This window comes from Hippocampus zosterae, chromosome 13, assembly GCF_025434085.1.
Source record: "Hippocampus zosterae strain Florida chromosome 13, ASM2543408v3, whole genome shotgun sequence".
Lineage (NCBI taxonomy): Eukaryota > Metazoa > Chordata > Actinopteri > Syngnathiformes > Syngnathidae > Hippocampus > Hippocampus zosterae.
Window position 1 is genome coordinate 2,472,756 of NC_067463.1, and position 21,905 is coordinate 2,494,660.

Below are 21,905 nucleotides of genomic sequence, written 5' to 3' on the forward strand. Positions count from 1 at the left end.
TACCCTTCACTAAAAATTGCCTCCTTTTTCATTTTGCTTCCTTTTCTTGACATGATTAAGTTTTGCATCTGTAAATAAATAGCAAATGTGACTTGACAACAAGTTACCATTGTTTTGTAATTTTTGAAACAGGAGAGTACCAGATGTTTTTTTTTTTTTGTTTCATCTTAGAACAAGACCAAAACTATCACTGTAAATTTAGCCTTCAATGAAATTTGCACATTATTTTTACAAATTTGCTGATTTTATGGGGAAGGGAAAACCGATCCTCCACTAAAATGTCTCATGCTGTCGAAATTCATTTTTTTCTCCAGTTATATGCACAGCATTGGTCAAAATGAGTTGATGACATGTTTTGACACCTATGCGCTTCAATAGCCTGAAAATGAATGAACGGCAAAGGCCGACAGAAACTGTGAATTCGGCCTCGTTGTGATGTAGACTCAAAAAATAATGATATCAGTACTTGCCCAATTTGTGACTGCTACATGCCCAATTATTTCATGAAAAATGGCTTAGCGACAAAAATGTCCAACAAGCCAAGAGTAATCACCTGAGATCTTCCGTGCCACCCACAGTCTTCCAGCTGTTTCCAGCACCCAGGCTTCATTTCGGTCCACCAGAAGGAAGGTGTTATGGTAGCTCAAAGGTTCTGAATCTTCCCTGCTTTGACCGCCTTGTCCGTGCCGCTCCAGCAGGCCAGTGATGACAGTGAGCGCTGCCCATGCGCTGTCACCACGTTCCAGGCCCAGCCTGAGGTGAAAAATTCATGGGTTTCTTTCACATGTTTGTCTTGAACATAAAAATAATACTGTACAACAGGGACAAGGTAACAATAGGTGTCAAACTCAGGTCCTGGAGGGCCACTGCCCTGCATGTTTTCCAAGTCTCCCTGTTGCAACACACCTGATTCAAATGAACAGGTTCAATGTCAGGCTTGCGCAGAGCTTGCTGATGATCTGATCATTTGAATCAGGTGTGTTGCAACAGGGAGACTTGGAAAACATGCAGGGCAGCGACCCTCCAGGACCAGAGTTTGACACCTATGAGGTAACAAATGAATAAACGTTTCCAGCAAAAGAAGGCTTGGATTTTGACCAATTGTTAATGTGAGTGAATGTTGGATGAAAGCTTCAGGTGTCTGCGAGGAAGATGTGGATTATTGCCATCACAATCTAGAGATTTGAATGTTCTAGGAGGCGGAGTGGCCATATAGCAAAAGTGTGCATCAATACTCAGTTTATTTTCAAAGTATCCATTCATCCATCGATCCATTTTCCGATCCGTTTATTCTTACAAGAGTCGCGGGGGATGCTGGAGCCTATTCCAGCCGTCTTTGGGCAGTAGACGGGGTACACCCTGAACCGGATGCCAGCCAATCGCAGGGCACACAGAGACAAACGAAAACCATTCGCACTCACGATCACACCTCGGGACAATTTACAGCAGGGGTGCCCAAACATTTTGGACCGAAGATCTACTTTTCCATCAACTAACCTCCCGGGATCTACCCTTACCAGCGCGCGCGCACACAGGCACGCACGCAGGCACACACGCACGCACGCACGCCATGACGAGAAACAGCCTGAAACTGAGGCATGCAATGCACTTTTGCAGCCTGTTAACTATCGTAGCTCACACGTACCATTTTAAAGTGCTTCCCTGTGCCCTCCTAGATTCCTACTCTTTTTCCGTGCCCTCGGTGAATTGTACCCGAAGCAAACTGTGAATGAGAATAATGACGATAAAAGATAGCTGCGCAACAGCTCTGATCACAAGCTGCAATTGCAGACTGCTGAGAGCTAACAATTTCCGGCGACGTAATCACGCGCCACCGTAAATTCAAGATTTACCTGCTTTATTTTTTTTTTATTTTAGATTTTTTTTGTGAAAACGAGACTGATAGGATGATTAGGGTGCAGCGTGCATGAACACAAAAAATATATATTACTATCATGTTCAAAGACACACAAATGGTTATTTGGTTTTTTTTTCTCCTCCACGCTCCTCGGATCTACTTGGGACGCGTCTTAGATCTACCGGTAGATCAGGATCGACGTAATGGGCACCCCTGATTTACAGTGTTCAATCAGCCTGCGATGCATGTTTTTGGAATGTGGGAGGAAACCTGTCATGATTTGGTTTGGGACCAACAGGTGGCACTATAGGGCTCCCCCTGCAGCTGCACAACTGTTGGTCATTATGTAATTATTTGTTGTATAAAAGGACTCCCGCCCAACACTCAGTGTTGGGTCATTGTTCCTTTTTGCTGCTGTCATGTTTGTTTGTGGCTGTTGGTAGTGATGGGAAAATAAAGCCTCATGAAGCAATGAGGCTTTCCATCCAATTGGTTCGTTCCTGGGCCGAAGCATCATGAGGCTTTATTTGTACTCCTGCGCCATCATGTGGAAAATAAATGGCACGACAGTGATTAAAATGATACCATGGATTTGATGTAGAGGTAAGATCGGGCCCAAAAAGAAACCACCCGACCCGGCCCGCTGGTATTTAAGCCCGACCCGGCCCGAGCCCAACCAATTAACTTGATTTGCAGGCCCGAGCCCGAAGCAAACCCGACATTTCCCATTTCATTTGTGATGACTCCGGAGGAGGAGGGTTGATTTGTGATAACAAATTAAAGCCCGTCTTTTCCACAAAATCTAAGTTAAACAAGTCTGTATAATTATTTACATCCTTTAAACATGTATTTCTGTTTCAGCAGAGGGTACATTGACCGACAATTTCCCATCATTGACTGGGTTTTTTTTTAATAGTTGTAGGAAAAATTGCCTTAAATTTTTCCTACAACTCTTCCGTCATTTTGACAGTTTGAAAGTTGGGCCATTCACCACAGCAGCAGTACATCCTTAAGAATCGAGCGTGGCACTTGATGAGAGAGAAGCAGCGAGACAAAGAAGAACAATGACAGCTGGATCATAGAGACATGAAGAAGTTCTTTGAATTGTCATTGCGAGAGTTTAGTATAGTACGTGTTGTGATGAGGCCACTTCTGGGTTTTTTTGCGAACCACGGTCTCTCGTGGCCAAAACTATTCACGGCCTCGTAACGAACAAAAACAAAAAGTCAGCGAGAGAGAAGCCCGACCTGAGCCGTGGGCTCGGGCGGCCCGATCTTACCTCTAGTCAGTGTCACCTGTCAGCTCATTGTCATTCCGGTGCGCCGAATTTATTTAGATTCACCCGCAAAACTATTTGTTGGCGGTGACGTAGGAATCCCGTCCCGCGAGGCTTCGGGCGGAGCAACGCGCCGAGGCATCGGGCGTGGCCACAAGCATAATTGACAAACGCCTCGATGCGCGCTTCGCAGATTTTCTTCCGGTTTACTCAGCACACGCATCAGAGCCTCGGCAGTCGGGCACATCACTGGGTGTTGGTATGCTACTGTCATGTTTGTTTCAGTCATGTTTTGGTCATGTTTTTGTTATTGAGAGTTTTTAGTTTCTGCCATGGTTTTTGTTTGTTACTTTGGATTCATTTTGTTTTCATTACTTTGTTTTGGATTTAGTTTTCTGTGTTTTATCAATACACATATTCAAATCCACCCTGCTCCTCCCTCCTGCCTGCCTTTTGGGGTCCACTACGCAACGTGACAAAACCGGAGTAGTCAGAGAAAACCCACACAGACACGGGGAGAACTTGCAAACTCCACACAGGGAGGCCGGAGCTGGAATCGAACCCACGACCTCTGGACTCTGAGGTCGACGTGCTGACCACTGGGCCGCCCTCAAGAATAATAATTTAAAAGAGAAAATATACTGCTCGCACTTGCCAGCACATGAAAAATCTATTACTCTTTCTCTGACCTTTCAAAGTATCATTGACGAAAATACTGTAGCCTTGAGTTGCTTGAGATGTTGTGTCAATGTATTCAGTAGGAGCTCACCTCACAAGATCCATGCCCAGCAGAGCATCTCCAGGAATGACAGCCTCCCGAGTCCAAACTGCCTCGTTCCCGATACAAACTCCCCGATCGTTGGCTCCCATTTCAGCTCCCCACATCCAAGCTGGTTTACTCAGGATGACTGCATGTGTACGCTCAACCTGAGGGATCTGTATGTGCGTACACTATAGAAGAGACGGGACAACATAGTAGAAAGTAATCAACTGAGAATGAGATCAAGAAGACTGCAGACTGCTGAACTGCTGTGAAGTCTCCCACCACACTTGTACTGTCCCAGCAAAGTAATTTTCATTTTCAGGTGGCTGGCAGGCAGAATATTGATTATATCAACTCATCCTCTGATTACTTTGGTAGATATGTACATTATATTTCTTCTGTATTACAGTACCAACAAGTCAACTACTTCATGTGCCCTCCATCACATACTGCTACAGCCATCCATCCATTTTCAACACTGCTTATCCTGAACAGAGGAACACTGGTGCTGAATAATGTTCCTACTTAATTCGGGTGGAAGGCAAACTGCACGCTCAATTGGTCGCCAGTCAGTCGCAGGGCACTATAGACCAGAGATGTGTTCCTCGAGCCGGTCCTTGGCCTCGAGGACCGGCTCGAGGAGCGGTCCTTGGTCCTTGGCCTTGGCCTCGGAGTCAAGTCCTTGGTCCTTGGCCTTGGCCTCGGGAGTCAAGTCCTTGGTCTTGGCCTTGGCCTCGGATTGCCGGTCCTCCGACACAATGAGGGATTAGGGCCTCGAAACCCTTGTATAAGGACCGCAAAAATCACAAAAGAATCTAATAAATTCCATCCAAGGAAACCCATATTGATGGATTAACTCTGGCCCTGTAAGAGGGGCGGGTCTGCCACTGACAGACAGACACACAACAGTTAGCGCAACATGTAAAGAGCGGCATCACGGTTAGTTTCAATCATGGTTTGTTGCGTTCGCGATCGGCAGTTTAAATAGCGTGCAAAGGCTTTCTGTAACAGTGGTGTCTTTTATTTAGTTATTTTTGCACAGTCGTCACTTTTGTGCGGTCGCACTAGAATGTTTGTTTGAACCAAGTAATTTGCGTTACAGCGCGAGTTAATATGTCGGCACTTCACTTCCAGGTTTGGCCATTGGGATTTAGAGTCCTTTTGCCTGATTCCAGTTATGTTTGCTGAATGCTTTCTCATGTTTGGAATAATGAATATTGATAATACATAGTTTAAAATCATGGTTGCTTTAATTATTTATTATTATTATTGTGAAGTTGATGTTATTAAATTAATGTAGTATTAGTGGTCGTGGTAATAATAGTACAGTATTTTCACGACTATAAGGCGCCATTAAAAGTCTTAAATTTTCTCCAAAATGCACAGGACGCCTAATGGTGCGGAGCGTCCTTTGTATGCGCTGAGTTCCAAAATCTGACTGACAGCCGACACACTGTTTATATAGAGAAAAGGCGGAAGTGACTGTGGCCAGGCAAGCTGGGGAGCAGTCCGCCAATGGGTGAAGGGTGGGCATGTAAGTGGACGCTAAAGGGACGCCGCAAGCAGGTACCAACACCTGTATAGAGTGTGGCAATGTGCATTGTTGCAAAACAACTCCGGTTTTGGTTTCTAAGAACCCCTGAAAATAAATTCGACAAAGAGACACGCCTACGAAGCTCAGTTCAAACTTAAAGCCACCGGTTATGCTTTTGGCATGCATGCCCATCTCACAGCAGCGGTGAAAAACGAAGTCAAGCAAATGAACTCTGAGCTTGCCGTTATTCCCGGAGGCTTGACTAAAGAACTCCAATCGCTGGACATCGGCATCAACCGGGCGTTCAAAGTAAAGTTGCGAACGGCATGGGAACAATGGATGATCGATGGCAAACACAACCTTACAAAGAGTGAGAGGCAGCGCTGGGCGAGTTACGCCACAATACGCAACAACGAGAGGGAACGCGGCGTTTTTGATGGATTACGGTACTTGCACAATTGTTCAATTCTTTCTACACACACACGCGCTGCCACCATGGTTCGCTCTGTTCTTTACTTTCAAATGTGGGAAAGCTTCACACGAGAGAAATGTTGACTTTGCTGTTGCTACTCCTTCTTTCCGCTCGGCAATGCGTAGCAACTTACACTAGCATGTGATGCGTTCAATGATAACTGGGATGTGCAGTCCTCTGCTTCTGATACAGAGGATGAGGACTTTGATGGATTTCTGGGTGATAATTGATCGAAAAACGTGAGAACATTGTACGATGGCTAAATAAAATACACCCGAACTCAGTTCTGCTTTCGTTGCCTTTTTAAAAACGTGTTTTTAGCTTGTATCTGTATGTCTTGGCATGCTACCGTATGCTTCAAGCTAACGTGTTAGCGTGCGCGCATGCATGCCGTATGTTTAAGCTGGCGTATGTTTTACCACTGTAAAACTGCGGCCATTAATACAGTGCGGTTTGTCTATGTGTAAAATACAGAAATGTCACCCATCAATGAGACTACGCCCAACCGTACAGTGCGTCGAATAGTCGGGAAAATACGGTACTCAGAGAATGTTTACAGATTCAGCCATCTCGTTACCTGTGCGTCCCACGTCCTAGATGCATAATTAACCCACGGGACCCACAATTCCAAATAATGTGCATTTTTGGGACGCAAGGAAATTTCTCAGTCAAAACAAACAAACAAACAAAAAAACTACGGCAAGCCTGAGGATTTCACAGTAACAATCGTTACCGGTAGCGTGTCGTTTCCGTGGAGTCATTTTCACTGTACCGAAAAATTGTTTAATTATAAAAGTCACCGCACTTGAATTGACCGTTTGATCCATGTGATTTCACTGCGCCTGTATGGGTGTTTGTGGTGTGGTGTGTGAGTGTGTTTCTTCTAATTTACTTTCGTTTTGTTTTGTTTTCAGTTGGGGGGGGGGCACACAACAGATGACGTTATGTGCGCATGCGGGTTGTTATTTTAGTCCGCAAACTGAGGAATCGCGCGGATGAAAGTTTGAAATGGCGGGGAAAAAAACTCACCAAGATCTACTAATTATGATATTTAAGAAATGGGAATGCTTGTCTGATTTTTCGTATGAATCATCCAGAGGGCGTATCACTAAACTCACCTGTGACGTATGCACAGAACGCGAGAGCGAAATACGACGCGAGGCACGATTACGAGGCAAGTTGGTCATTAGATTTGTAGGCTAATCGCTGTGAAAAATATGATGAAACAGTATTGGTTATTCTATAATTTACTGGTTGTAGCATGGTAACTTCATGAATAAAACATTCGTCACAAGGTGTAGTAATGCTAATGTTAACTGTTGGTAGAACTAATGATGACGTGTGTTAAATTCTTTCGTCAAATTGATCGTAGATTACACATGCATCGTCTTGGGAAGAGGATGTCAAGCCACATCAATACTGATCCTTGAAACATCATACTTTTGAGTTTCGGAATACTTGATTATCAATATCAGTCAAAATAGAAAAATGGGTTCCCATGATGAACGTTTACGGAACCCAACATTTGTTATCGTGGTTTCCCATTGGGTAATCCGACGGAAGCGAAAAACGGTTACCTTGAATTTCCGAAATCCTCAGGCCTGCTCCTGAATTATTTCAATTTTTTCAGCATTTGTTTATCATTGTATGTATATGTTGTTGTTTGTGTTATTATCATATGCAATTGAATAAGTAGACCCTTTCAGAATTCAAAATTTGGGACTCTCTCAAGCCATAATTAAGATTAAGATTAAGATATCCTTTATTTGTCCCGCAATGGGGTAATTACAGTCAGAATTCAGAAAGGAAAAACACTGGGTAGGGAGAGGGGAAAAAACACACTCGAACTATCCTCTTCTGAGGATAATTTAAGTCCAGGATAAAAAAAGACCCTAGCACATAAATGAGCATATGACAGTTACAACAAGTCACAAGACATAACATGTAATAAGGGGGAGGATGAATGGGAAACTGCGACACAGTTTATCTGACCAGCTGCACAGTCACCGAGCGCTCTGCAGATAATTCTACATTCATTCATCTTCCGTACCGCTTGATCCTCACTAGGGTCGCGGGGGGTGCTGGAGCCCATCCCAGCCGTCTCCGGGCAGTAGGTGGGGGACACCCTGAATCGGTTGCCAGCCAATCGCAGGGCACACATAGACGAACAACCATCCACGCTCACACTCACACCTAGGGACAATTTGGAGTGTCCAATCAGCCTGCCATGCATATTTTCGGAATGTGGGAGGAAACCGGAGCACCCGGAGAAAATCCACGCAGGCCCGGGGAGAACATGCAAACTCCACACAGGGAGGCCGGAGCTGGAATCGAACCCGGTACCTCTGCACTGTGAAGCCGACATGCTAACCACTGGACTACCGGGCCGCGATAATTCTACATCACGGGGAAAAAGAATCGGAGCAATGAAGACGGTTATAATAAGGATGTGTATGCGCATGTGATTTTCCAGTTGTGTATGTGTATGCGTGTACAAGTCATAGCTGCTTCGTCGAGGTCTGCTCATGAAGACGGCCTATCAGTGTCATGTTGTGCGCGAAGCGATAGGATAATTGCTTCGTGCACAACAAAAATAAGGAAGTGGATCCCCGAAATGCAGACACCAAACAAGGTCTCCGTAGCAAAAGGGTTTAATTTACAAAAATTCGCACCGACAAAGTAATAACATAAACTGCTGGTCAAAACAAGGACCAGAGGGCACAAAAAACGAATAATAAAAAGCGCTTGCACAAAAGGCAAGGGGGAAAATAAGAATCGCGAAGGCAATCAAAAAACAATGTAACCACTACACGCAAGCGAGAGCCAAATCACAAGAACCATACTTACAAAATACTGAGCACCGAGAGTTCAAAAAGCGAAACACAACGAGGTCTGTAGCAATAGCAGTCAATGAGCAAGGAAGTAGCAAGGCGAAATACAATACTCCAGCGATATGTGCATGTCAGAGGGCTCCTTAAATACAGACTGAGACTAATCATAGATTGGCAGCAGGTGTGCACCAAAAGTCCGCTGATGCCACCTGCTGGCCAGACTGAAACATAACCGTGACAGTACCCCCCCCTCAACGGACGCCTCCTGGCGGACCACCCGGCTTCGATGGGTGCGCAGCGTGGAAAGCGCGGAGAAGGGACGGGTCCAAGATCCAGGAGCGGGGGACGCATTGCCGATCCTCCGGGCCGTAGCCCTCCCAGTCGACCAGGTACTGGAACCCCTTACCCCTGCGCCAAGAGTCCAAAATTTCCCGCACCGTGTACACCGGGTCACCATCGATAATCCGTGGAGGAGGAGGCAAGGTAGGAGGCGGAGCCAAGGGACTGGTGGCCACCGGCTTAAGCAGGGAGACGTGGAAGACTGGGTGGACCTTCATGGTGGGCGGCAACCTGAGCTTGACGGAGACGGGGCTGATGATCGAGTCCACCACGAACGGTCCCGTGAAGCGGGGCCCCAACTTGCTCGAAGTGCCGGCCAGACGCAGATCCCTCGTCGACAGCCACACTTCCTGGCCCACCTGATAGGCCGGCGCCGGGCGACGACGACGACCTGCGATCATCCGGTTCCTGGAGGCGGTGCGAGACAACGCGGCCCTGGTCTCTTTCCACATACGATGAGCCCGTCTCAGATGACGCTGCACAGACGGGACTTCCACCTGCCCTTCTTGTGATGGAAAAAGCGGCGGCTGATAGCCATAGGCATACATGAAAGGAGACCGACCTGTGGCTGACGAGACGAGAGTGTTATGGGCATATTCCACCCAGGGCAGGTGAACAGACCATGATGAGGGACGATGGAGACACACGCAACGCAGAGCCGCCTCCAGGTCCTGGTTCATGCACTCAGTCTGTCCGTTGGACTGCGGGTGGTAGCCCGCTTCCACACCCTGGAGACAAATTGGGGTCCCCGGTCCGACACAATGTCCACGGGAATCCCATGGAGCCGGAAGACATGGCGAACGAGAAAGTCAGCGGTCTCCAAGGCAGACGGTAACTTTGACAAGGGAACAAAATGAGCAGTTTTAGAGAAGCGGTCCACAATGGTAAGAATAACGTACTTTCCCCGGGAAGGAGGGAGGCCAGTGACAAAGTCCATGGAGATGTGGGATCAGGGTCGAGGTGGAACGGGAAGGGGTTGAAGCAACCCTGCCGGAGGCTGGTGAGAGGCCTTACTACAGGCACAGGTGGAGCAGGCCTTGACGAAATCCAGAACGTCCTTCCGCAGCTCCGGCCACCAAAACCGCTGAGAGACAAGATGCCGGGTCCGATTCATCCCAGGATGGCAAGCCACCTTTGACGAGTGCCCCCACTGCAACACCTCTGAACGCAGAGGTGGGGGTACAAAGAGTTTACCAGCAGGACAGCCAGCCGGGGCTTGGGTTCCGTCTTGGGCCTCTTGGACCTTACGCTCAATCTCCCACCTCAGCGCCCCCAGGATGCAGTGGTCCGGAAGAATGCTCCCTGGTTCGCTGCTCCTCTCAGCGGGGTCATGGATACGCGACACGGCATCTGGTCTTATGTTCTTGGACCCTGGACAATAGGTGAGTGTAAAGTTGTAGCGCGTAAGTAGTAGGGCCCACCGGGCTTGACGTGAGTTCAGTCTCTTGGCAGAGCGAATGTATTCGAGGTTCTTGTGGTCGGTGTACACAGTGAAGGGTTCCTTAGTCCCCTCGAGCCAGTGCCTCCACTCTTGTAGAGCTGAAACGACGGCCAGTAATTCACGATTTCCCACATCATAGTTGGTCTCCGTGGGACTGAGACGACGAGAGAAGAAGGCGCAAGGGTGGAGTCTCTGGTCGACTGGGGAACGCTGCGACAATACCGCCCCCACTCCAGTCTCGGAAGCGTCCACCTCTACCACAAAAGGAACTTCGGGGTTAGGATGTTGCAAAATGGGGGTTAGTAAAAGCCTTCTTTAATTCGCTAAACGCATTGTCGGCATCCGAGTCCCACCTAAAGGGGACCTTGACTGATGTCAACCGGGTTAACGGAAGGGCTCTCTGGCTACAGTTCCTGATGAATCGTCGGTAGAAATTGGCGAAACCCAAGAAACGTTGTAGCTGTTTCCTAGTGGTGGGTGTAGGCCACTCTACCACCGCCTTTGTCTTGGCGGAATCCGCTCTCAGCTGACCCTTCTCTATGACAAAACCAAGAAACGAAACTGACTCCACATGAAACTCGCATTTCTCTGCTTTAACGAAGAGTCGATTCTCCAAGAGACGCTGCAAGACCAGCCTGACGTGGTGTTGGTGCTCTTTAAGCGTACGAGACAAAATCAATATGTCATCCAGATAAACAAAGCAAAACACGTTCAGTAAATCTCTCAAAACGTCATTAATAAGACTCTGAAAGACTGCGGGTGCGTTGGTCAACCCGAAAGGCATAACCAAATACTCAAAATGTCCCAGTGGGGTCTTGAATGCAGTTTTCCATTCATCCCCCTCTCATATGCGGACTAAATGGTAGGCACTACGTAGATCAAGTTTTGTGAAGACGGTTGCAGATTGGAGAGGGGCAAACGCGGAATCTAATAGCGGAAGTGGATATTTATTCTTTATTATTGATGATTGTGATTTCATTAAGTCCCCGATAGTCTACACACGGACGTAATGACTTGTCTTTCTTTTCTATGAAAAAGAATCCAGCCCCCAAAGGAGATCTAGATGGTCTAATCAGGCCAGCGGCGAGGGAGCCGTCAATGTACTCCCTCAATGCTTCTTGTTCCTTGTGGGAAACTTGATACAAACCTGGAAGGGGGGTATTAGCGAGTAAGTCAATGGCACAATCGTGCGGCCGGTGAGGCGGCAAAGACTGAGCACGGTCCTTACTAAACACTTGTCGCAAATCATGATAGAAGCTCGGGGCTTTATCTAAACAAATAGATTCTGGCGGGTCGTTACGAGGAAGCCCTCTACCCCCCGCCGCAGACTGCAAACAGTGAGCATAGCAAAACGGACTCCAATTCTCAATTGCGGGGCGTTCCCATGAGATGACTGGATTATGGGTTCTTAGCCAGGGTAACCCCAGGATTAATGGTACAGATCGGGACCGCATCAGAAAGAACCTCCGATGTTCGACATGATTGCCCGATAACCTCAACATTATAGGCCCTGTGATCTGTTTAACTTCCGCCAGGAGTCGCCCATCAAGATCGTGAACCCTCTTGACCTCATTTAACTCCTCTACCGGACAACCCAGTTGTTAGCTATTTCTGTGTCCATGAAACAGTCGTCCGCCCCCGAATCCACCAATGCCCGAACCGGAAGAGTCAGTGATAGACCATAAAGAGTACCGTCCAACTCGAGTCTCTTGGGACGTCCTACCCTGGACTCCTCGAGACCCACACGTCCTCCTACCAGCTGCAGGGGCTCCTCCTCTGCGTCGGCTGGGCTGGAACTCGAATGACGCTCGGGTCCGGATGGTCGCCTGGACTCGTGTTCAGCCGGCCGACTACCCGCACGTCGGGGTTGAAAACGGGTAGTTCCTTGTTCGTGCATGCGTTCCCTCTCACGCTCCCGCAAGCGGTTGTCCATGACGAGGGCCAGACTGATGAGCTCCTCCAGGTTGGTGCTATCATCGCGGGTAGCCAGTTCATCCTTTAAAGCAACACTTAACCCGCGGCGAAACAAACCACACAGTGCGCGGTCCCCGTAACTGCTACGGGCTGCCAAAATGCGAAACAAAATAGAGTATTCGGCCACTGATTGCTTTCCTTGCCGATACTCTAGTAACCGACCTTCGGCCTCTCTTCCCATAACTGGATGGTGGAAGACCCGTCGAAACTCTGCCACAAAATCGGGGAAGGAAGACCGAAGGCCGGGTTTAGCATTGCTCACTTCCAACGCCCATGACGCCGCTTGACCAGTCAATAGACTCATTATGAACGCCACCTTGGTTTTATCCTTGGCATAGCTGTAAGGTTGTTGGTCGAATACAAACGAGCATTGGTGAAGAAATTGTTCACCGAGCCCAAGTTCTCCACCATAACGCGGTGGGTGTGGGATATCGGGTTCCCGCTCCACCGGTGAACCCAAATTTTCGAGTCGTGCCCCGGAGTTCCGCGAGCGCTTGTTCCTGCTGACCCACCAGTTGTCCTTGGCTGGTCAAGGCGGTCATAATCTTGTTGAGGTCTGCGGGATCCATGTTGGCTGGAGTATTCTGTCACGTTGTGCGCGAAGCGATAGGATAATTGCTTCGTGCACAACAAAAATAAGGAAGTGGATCCCCGAAATGCAGACAACAAACAAGGTCTCCGTAGCAAAAGGGTTTAATATACAAAAATTCGCACCGACAAAGTAGTAACATAAAGTGCTGGTCAAAACAAGGACCAGAGGGCACAAAAAACGAATAACAAAAAGCGCTTGCACAAAAGGCAAGGGGGAAAATAAGAATCGCGAAGGCAAACGAAAAACAATGTAACCACTACACGCAAGCGAGAGCCAAATCACAAGAACCATACTTACAAAATACTGAGCACCGAGAGTTCAAAAAGCGAAACACGACGAGGTCTGTAGCAATAGCAGTCAATGAGCAAGGAAGTAGCACGGCGAAATACAATACTCCAGCGATATGTGCATGTCAGAGGGCTCCTTAAATACAGACTGAGACTAATCATAGATTGGCAGCAGGTGTGCACCAAAAGTCCGCTAATGCCACCTGCTGGCCAGACTGAAACATAACCGTGACAATCAGTCCATGGCCGAGAAGGAGGGGGTGATGGTAGGGGCCCTAGATTCCATGCGTACTTCCATCCAGGGGAAAGGGCAGATAGTGTTGTTTGTTTTGGAGGGACGGACGCCAACAATTTCAGACAGCCTTGAGTCCGTGGCCTGTATCTCTTCACTGGCGCGATCAGCCAAATCCGCAATCTCTTTCCGCAGCGCGGATTCCAACTTCTCCATGTTGTTGTCGATCGTACAGAGTCGCTCCAAAAACCGCATCTATATTGCGATTGAGCTCAGTCACCGCTTGAGTCTGAGTGTTGGACATTCGCGCCAAACCATCCAGAATGACCGGCAGCTTCTTCACTTCCATAAAGCCGCTCCCGTCGGTTGAATTTTGTGATAGAACAGGAAGCTGCCAAACAGCAGCATACCTGCTATCAGAAGGCCGTTAATGTAGATGTCTTCCACATTCTCATCGGACAGTATTGACAGGCACACCATTCTCCACTTTCTCCATGGATCAATGGCCTATCCGGCAGCAAATGTCCCCGAGGGGGAAAAGGGCTCCCCACTCCCTGCTCTTTTCATCAAAAAAATTTTGTCGATTGCATCGAGAGACCAGCCAACTAATTCCATGGTTAGTTCTTCGGATGAAATACGGTAGGAGGCTAGGAAAAGTTAGACAAAGACAGCACAAATACTAAGTGGCGAGCAAGGAGAGGGTGGGGGTTGAGGGCAGGAGCTGAGCAAAAAGCGTCCGCCTTTGTCGAGAGCCAAGCAGAAATAGACACTTCTGGCGCTCATACTTTTCTGATCAGCGAGTTCCTGGGACTCGCTGCCGGTAAACTGTAAAATTATCACTGAGAGATTACCGCTTTTTCTGCAGTCAGTGATTGACTTCTATGCAAAGTCATTTCTAACTTGTGTTCCGTGCAACGCCATGCCTGTAGTGTGTTGATTTACTTCATATTAAGAAACTTGATATAACGTGATATAAAAATGATTTAGTAGATATAAACACATAACGGGGTAGGACTAGATAAGTTTTTTTACTTCATCCTACTCCCTTGAACATAACTGTTGAATGAAGACTGATTTCTTTCTTTTAGTTTTTTATCCACCTTATTTTCTGTCAAATTATTACTGTATATGTTTTATGTTCAATAAACAAACAAACCAAAAAACTACTGCACTAAAACATTAATTCATAAATGTATACCATATGATTTTATTTTTTTTCCTCAGTATAAATAACACGTACCCTGACTGTTCTACTCTTTGAATAAGATAAGATATCCTTTATTCGTCCCACAATGGGGAAATTTACAGCCTCCAGCAGCAAGACCAGCAAGAATGTATGAAGTGTAAAAACACTTCATTCAAGCGTTAGGGAGTGCAAAGTGTTATGATGGAGGGGTGTTACAAATCATGAGGACCTGCCAAGTGGTATAATAGCATTTTTTTATACATGTCCTCAGCTAGGCCTCAGTTTCAAAATCAGTCTTTGGTCCTTGGCCTCAGAAAATTTCTCAAGTCCTTGGCCTTGGCCTCGGGTTGCCGGTCCTTAGACACAACTCTGTTATAGACACAAAGAACCATTCACACCCATATTCATAGTCACTGAGTGAAAACCGATTCCACGCTGCGAGCAAACAAATCAGGTGAGTGTACCACTATTTTATCAGTGACCTACTGCAATATTTGTTGCATTATAATTAGAGCTGTCAGTTTAGCGCGTTTTTATTGTCATTAATTTAAATGAATTTTAACAGGATTAAATTTTTTCTCGCGAGATTAACGCGGCACACGTCGGATGTTACGTTTCTCTATAAATAAACCAGAAACAAAACAACAAACGCACTGCACAGGTCCACGCACGTTTGTTTTGCCAGCCACGGCAGCGCGAGACACCAAAAACGGATACTTATGAATGGAAGGTTTACTTTTAAAAAATTGCCAGATTGCCACTTAAAAGACCAAAGTTACATGTATGTTTTGCAGTCGTAAACTGAGTTATCATCATAGCCATTACAGAGGGGGACGATCGGGAGTACAGGGGAATGACGAAGGACTTTGTGGAATGGTGCCAGCAGAATCTCCTCCAGATCAACCCCAGGAAAACTAAGGAGTTGGTTGTGGATTTCTGCAGGAAACAGTCCTCACCAGCACCGATGAACATCCAGGGTATGGACATAGAGAGGGTGACCTCCTACAAGTACCTAGGTGTTCTTCTGAATAACAAACTGGACTGATCTACAAACACGGACACCCTGATTAGGAAAGGACTCTTCCTACTCAGGAAACGGAGGTCTTTTGGGGTTCTGGGGTCGCTCCTTAAGACTTTCTATAACTCGGTGGTGGCCTCGGCCATCCATTATGGCATTGTCTGCTGGTCAGGCAGCATCTCAGCCGGGAACAGAAAGAGACTGGAGCGACTGGTCAGGAAGGCCAGTTCTGTCCTGGGCTGCTCCCTTGACACTCTGGAGGAGGTGGGCAACAGAAGGATGCTAACTACCGTATTTTCACGACTATTCGACGCACCGTACCAATGGCCGCAGTCTCATTAATGGGTGACATTTCTGTATTTTACACATATACAGGACGCACCGTACGAATGGGCGCAGTTTTAAAGTGGTAAAACATACGCCTAAACATACGGCATGCATGCATGCTAACACGTTAGCTTGAAGCACACACTGAAGCTCGAAGCTAAAACACGTTTTTAAAAAGGCAACGAAAGCAGAACTGAGTTCGGGTGTATTTTATTTACAAGGTACTCACGTTTTTTGCTCAAGCATCACTCAGAAAGCCATCAAAGTCGTCATCTTCTGTGTCTGAATTAAACAATTGTGCAAGTATCGGTAATCCATCCAAACCGCCGGGTTCCCCCTCGTTGTCAGAGTCACTCTCGTTGTCATGTGGCTCCACGGAAATGATGCCGGCTTTGCCAAAAGCTCGAACAACTGTACTAGCAGCAACGTTCATCCAAGCAGCTACAATCCATTCACAGATCTTGGCGTAACTAGCCCGGCGCTGCCTCCCACTCTTCGTGAAGCTGTGTTCGCCATCGATCATCCATTTTTCCCATGCCGCTGGCAACTTCACCTTGAACGCCCGGTTGATGCCGATGTCCAGCGGTTGGAGTTCTTTCGTCAAGCCTCCGGGAATGACGGCAAGCTCGGAGTTCATTTGCTTGACTTTGTCTTTCACCGCTGGTGTGAGATGGGCACGCATGGAGTCGCAAATCAAGAGTGACGGCGAGGCATGGAAAAAGCCATCCGGTCTCTTAACATACACCTCACTTAGCCACTCTCTCATTTTCTCCTCGTCCATCCAGCCCTTTTGGTTTGCTTTCACGATGACGCCGGCTGGAAACTTTTCTTTCGGCAGCGTCTTTCGCTTGAAAATCACCATAGGTGGCAGTTTCTGTCCGTTAGCATGACAAGGAAGAACGATAGTGAAAGCTGACTTCTCGTGCCCCGTTGTGCGTATCGCAACCGTGCTGGTCCCCTTCTTCTCCACAGTGTGGTTCACCGGGATGTCAGCGGGACCTCGTCCATGTTGGTCATGTGGTTAGGCTGGATGCGTTTGTCGACAATCTTTTTACTGCAGTAGGTGCGGAAAACGGCCAGCTTTTCTTTGTAGTCCGCTGGAAGTTGCTGAGCCACGGTCGTCTTCACTCTCTAGATAGATGGCGCCGTTTCATAAAGCGAAAGCACCAAGACGGACCTCCTTGAAAATGTTCAATTTTCAATTCTTCGGCTAACGTTTTCGCCCTTAGTCGAATGGTGACCGTGGAGACGCTTCTGCCGGCTGCTCTTTGATCAAGAATCCACCGCTCCAGTTGGTCTTCCAACTCTGGCCGCCTCGCCTTATTTCCACGGAAACTGCGCTTGGTCTTTTTGACTTGGCGAAGCTCGTTCTCCTGCTTCCTCCATGGATTCGTTGATATTAAATTCTCTGGCGGCTGCTCGATTCCCATGTTTCACTGCATAACCGATGGCTTGGAGTTTGAATTGCGCTTCGTAGGCGTGTCTCTTTGTGGAACTCATTTTCGGGGGTTCTTGAAAACCAAAACCGAAGTTGTTTTGCAATAATGCACATACTCACATTTTATACATGTGCTGGTACCTGCTAGAGGCGTGCCTTACACGCCCACCCTTCACTCATTGCCGGTCCCACCCACTGCGTGCCTGTCCTCCCTCACGTCCACCTCTCTTCATATATTTACATTTCTCTCTATCCATAATTTACATATAAGTGCGCGGACGCACTTCACTGATTGGCCGACCGCTTCTCCGCATGCGTGCGTGTCGTCACTCACGTACACATTTTCTCTCTCTCCAAATTTACATATAAGTGCGCGGACGCGCTTCACTGATTGGCCGACCTCTTCCCCGCACTTCACTGATTGGCCGACCTCACTTCCGCCTTTTCTCTATATAAACAGCGTGTCGGGTCTCAGCCAGATTTTGGAACTCGGCTCATATAAAAGACGCATCGCATTATAAGGCGTCCTGTCCATTTTGGAGAAAATTTTAGACTTTTAATAGCGCCTTATAGTCGTGAAAATACGGTAAGCTAAAAGCTATGATGGACAGTCCCTACCACCCTCTCCAGTCCGCCCTGACAGCACGAGGTAGCTCCTTCAGCCAGAGACTGTTACACCCGCACTGCAAGAAGGAGAGATACCGACGCTCGTTCCTACCGACTGCTGTCAGGCTGCTGATTAAAAATAACAACAATAATAATAATAATAATTAAATGATGTGAAAAACAATTGTAAATAGCACTGCAATTTATCCATTTTGTATTTATATTGCACTTAATTGAACGGTGTTTGTTTGTTTTTCTTCTTTCTTCTTTCTACCCACATTCTTGCTGCTGGAGGCTGTAAATTTCCCCAGTGTGGGACAAATAAAGGATATCTTATTTTGTGTTGTAGGTTACAGTAGTCTGTGTCCATATAAATAAAGCGGGTGAAGCTTCTCTGTGTTCGTCTGACAGCGACTGTGCGCTGATGCATATCGAGAGTTTAGCGGTGCAGTGGTACCGACCACACTGAAAATAAAACGTCTCCGGTGTTGTCATCGAACCAAGTGTAGTCATCGGAAATTATGTCTACACAAAACCGTAGAGGGACTTCCGCGCAAGAAGGACCAACAGAATCAACATAGCCTGACTGCTGTGTTCAAAGCAAACTTGAGACAAAACGAAGTATGCAACTATGGTTTGAATCCACGATAGGCTGAGTACTAGTTTACCTTAGATGTGCACTTCATAATGTTATATTGCTCTGTTTTGATTCCATAAAAAGAGCTGTTAAAGCAGCAGTGTTACAAAATATTTTTTTTCACTGTTGTTGATGGACAGTAATATTGTGTGAGAGATTATGTGTGAATAACTGCTCCAAGTGAAAAATGTTCATGTAAAATTTAAAATCCAAATTGTTATTTCAGTAAATATTTGCATTTTGCACGTAGAAAACTGATTCATGATTCCATGTTGATGAGAGCATTAAAATGGGGAAAAATAGGACAAAAAATATAGAAGGAAATTCAGAAATTATAAAAAATGCGTGAGTAATCACGATTAATTTTTTTGTTCATTTGAGTTAATTATGACAGCACGATGCTGTCACCCATACAGTATTTGAAAGCGCTGATGTAGCCGCTTACCATGAAATAAACAGGAAGGCTTTGTCGACTTATTAATACAAGAAAGTGTATACGACTCATTAATTTAATTTTTTGAAGCATTATAGTAATAATAAGAGCTTTAGTGTGCATTATTAGCTGGAGATTGGCAGCAAATCTGACTGAGCAGTTTGTTTATTCTGCTGTTGTAATATAAAAGCATTATGCAAGTTGGGACCTTGGAATGTTGAGCAGTTAACTCCACTCAAACATTCACAGGGTCTCCAACATGTGTGAGTGTTTGAACGTCTTCAGAGTCCACCCGCAGTTCCACATTGAGCAAAGTTTTCATGACGATTGACTCATGTGGAAACTTCATTTTCTCTGCTACAGTCAGTGCCATTTAAAATGGACGTGGCAACACACATTGGGAAATAAACTACCCAATCAATAGACATTGATTAGATTACTGCCTCATTTAAATATTACTTTGCACCATTAAAGATACATGCATTGAAATAGATCAAGCAAATTATCTTACAACATTAAACTAATCTGTAATAATATAAAACAAGACTGACACAGGAATTGTGGACAGTTTCTCAATTTTTTTCTCAAATAAGCACTGCTAACAGTGCTGGTGTCTGAATTGCTGTTTGAAACAGGGGTCAAAGACTGTTCAAAGACCCTGAAAAGTGAACTCCAAGATTTTTTTCGAAATACGTTATACATGTGTGAAGATATGATAAGACTGAGGACTATGTTCTGTAGTACTAATTTGTAGAGCGTAGAGAGTGTAAAACAGTTTTTTTATTTTCACCATTTTAATTTTTCAGATTTGGGGGGATGGCTACAAAGGCTTTGCATGACACACTTCACACACAAGTCCAACATGACATGCCCCTCTCTCACTTTATAAGGGCTTGAGCGCCTTTGTGACGTGTGGCAAATAAGTGGCTATGTCTTCACTTTTGGATCGTCTGCTGGTTAAGCACCTAACCCCCAAAATGTCTATGTGCATCACTAGAAGTAAATGACTCATGTGGTCTTACCTCAAGCATGGTGTCGGGAGGGTGGGATGTTGAGAGGTAGTGGACTACCTCTTGCACCTCATCCCGGGGACGGTCGGAGTTCTTCCCAAAAATAACATGGTTATCAAGAGAGCCAGGAGGCAATGAAACAAAACAGTCACATGACATTGGCTCTCCTGCCATCCTAAAACAAAAACAAAATTCAGAAAACTTATCTTCACCGTGTGATCTCTAAATTACTCCAAAATATGGCCTGCTGCACTTAGAACCATCAAGCTTCCTGGCCTCTGGTAGAGGACCCGAGCTGAATGTGGGACGGACATCCCCCGAGGGATGAGACGAGACACTGTGTGTGTGTGTGTGTGTATCATTTTATATATATATATATATATATATAAAATGGCACACACCAGTGGTTCAGAATGTGGAATTAGACACATATTTGTTGTAAACAATGTACCTGATAGAAATGCAGCCCAAATTTGCAACATGGTACCTTGTGGTTGTGCCGAAAATATGGATGGATTATCAAGTACCTTTTCCCTCTGCTGCGAACGCAGCGATGCAAGTATGCATGTGTGTGCAGTCGACGAGGAAAAAGATCAACGCAAAGCTCACACGTTCGATTGTTAATGAGTCAGAGAAGAGCTAAACACCAATCACTTCTTCCATACCAGCGACAATCGGGATTAGGACAGTCTTGTGCAGAGAGCACTTTATTGACTGTAATCCGCACAAATCCTGATGCTACCGAACGAGGTATCGCTTTGTTTTCGCGTTCGTGTCAACGTCAGAGTTGAATTCCGGAAATAAATTCAGCAAATGTGAGATGGTGGCAGGTTGTTGGCTGTCTTAACTAAGTTTAACCCTGAATTCTAATGCTCGGTTTAGCAGAAATGAAATGCGCATGTCGTCTAATATCTCAAGCCTTTTTTGAGTGGGCAAGACCCTGCCACTTTCAGAACTGTGTAAAGTAGGGAAAACGGTTACTATTGCTGCCAAAAAAGCATTTACCTGTCGTATCCTGTATTGTGAGCGCTGACGGCCAGCTGGTAGATAGATGATAGGTTCGAGGCACAAGAATCACGTGACCAAGAAATCCTAAAGTGTACTGTACTTAAGGAACTCGTGTCTTCTGGTCGCACACTAATTTGATCACGGTCTCTTGTCGCTCATGTGAGCTCAGCAGCGTTGGCTGCCATTGCCTACTACGGCAAGTCGTTTGAGCATTTTGATGTGATACTCGTGCGCGTATCGAAATGTTCACTGACTCAGTTAAGAATGGGAGGTTCATAAAAGCACCAATAATTTAAAAAGAAATACAATTTATTTGTAAGATTAAGATATCCTTTATTTGTCCCGCAATGGGGAAATTTTAGAGTTTTGTCATTTTTTTCGAATAAAAATGAGGGAAGGAACCATCATAGAATTTAATTCGTCCAGCTCAGAAATCTACGGAGCCCCTAAGGGGCTGAACTGTCCACTTTACGATATATTTCAATAGTTCGAGCGTGGTTTTTTCTCCGCCTCTCCCTCACTTGTGGTTTCTTTCTGACTTCCGGGTTGAGTGAACGCTAGCGCGTTTTGGCTGCCGCTGCTTAACCCGTATTGTTTTGTGTGTTTTTGGTTATTGTGAAGTGTCCTTGGGTGTCTTGAAAGG

At 46.1% G+C, this 21,905-nt stretch overlaps 1 protein-coding gene across 2 annotated transcripts in view; it reads right to left on the reverse strand.

The window, feature by feature from the left end:
* scrn2 (secernin 2) overlaps positions 1-21,446 on the reverse strand; it is a 38,870-nt gene extending 17,424 nt beyond the window's left edge. For both annotated transcript variants that reach the window (XM_052083888.1, XM_052083889.1), the window contains exons 1-4: positions 21,260-21,446; positions 20,267-20,429; positions 3,904-4,085; positions 554-753 (exon numbers count right to left, since the gene is read on the reverse strand). In XM_052083888.1, the coding sequence (XP_051939848.1) occupies positions 554-753; positions 3,904-4,085; positions 20,267-20,428 (544 nt within the window). In that variant the 5' untranslated portion in view covers position 20,429; positions 21,260-21,446. The remainder of the gene's footprint in view (positions 1-553; positions 754-3,903; positions 4,086-20,266; positions 20,430-21,259) is intronic.
* Positions 21,447-21,905: the final 459 nt, after the last annotated feature.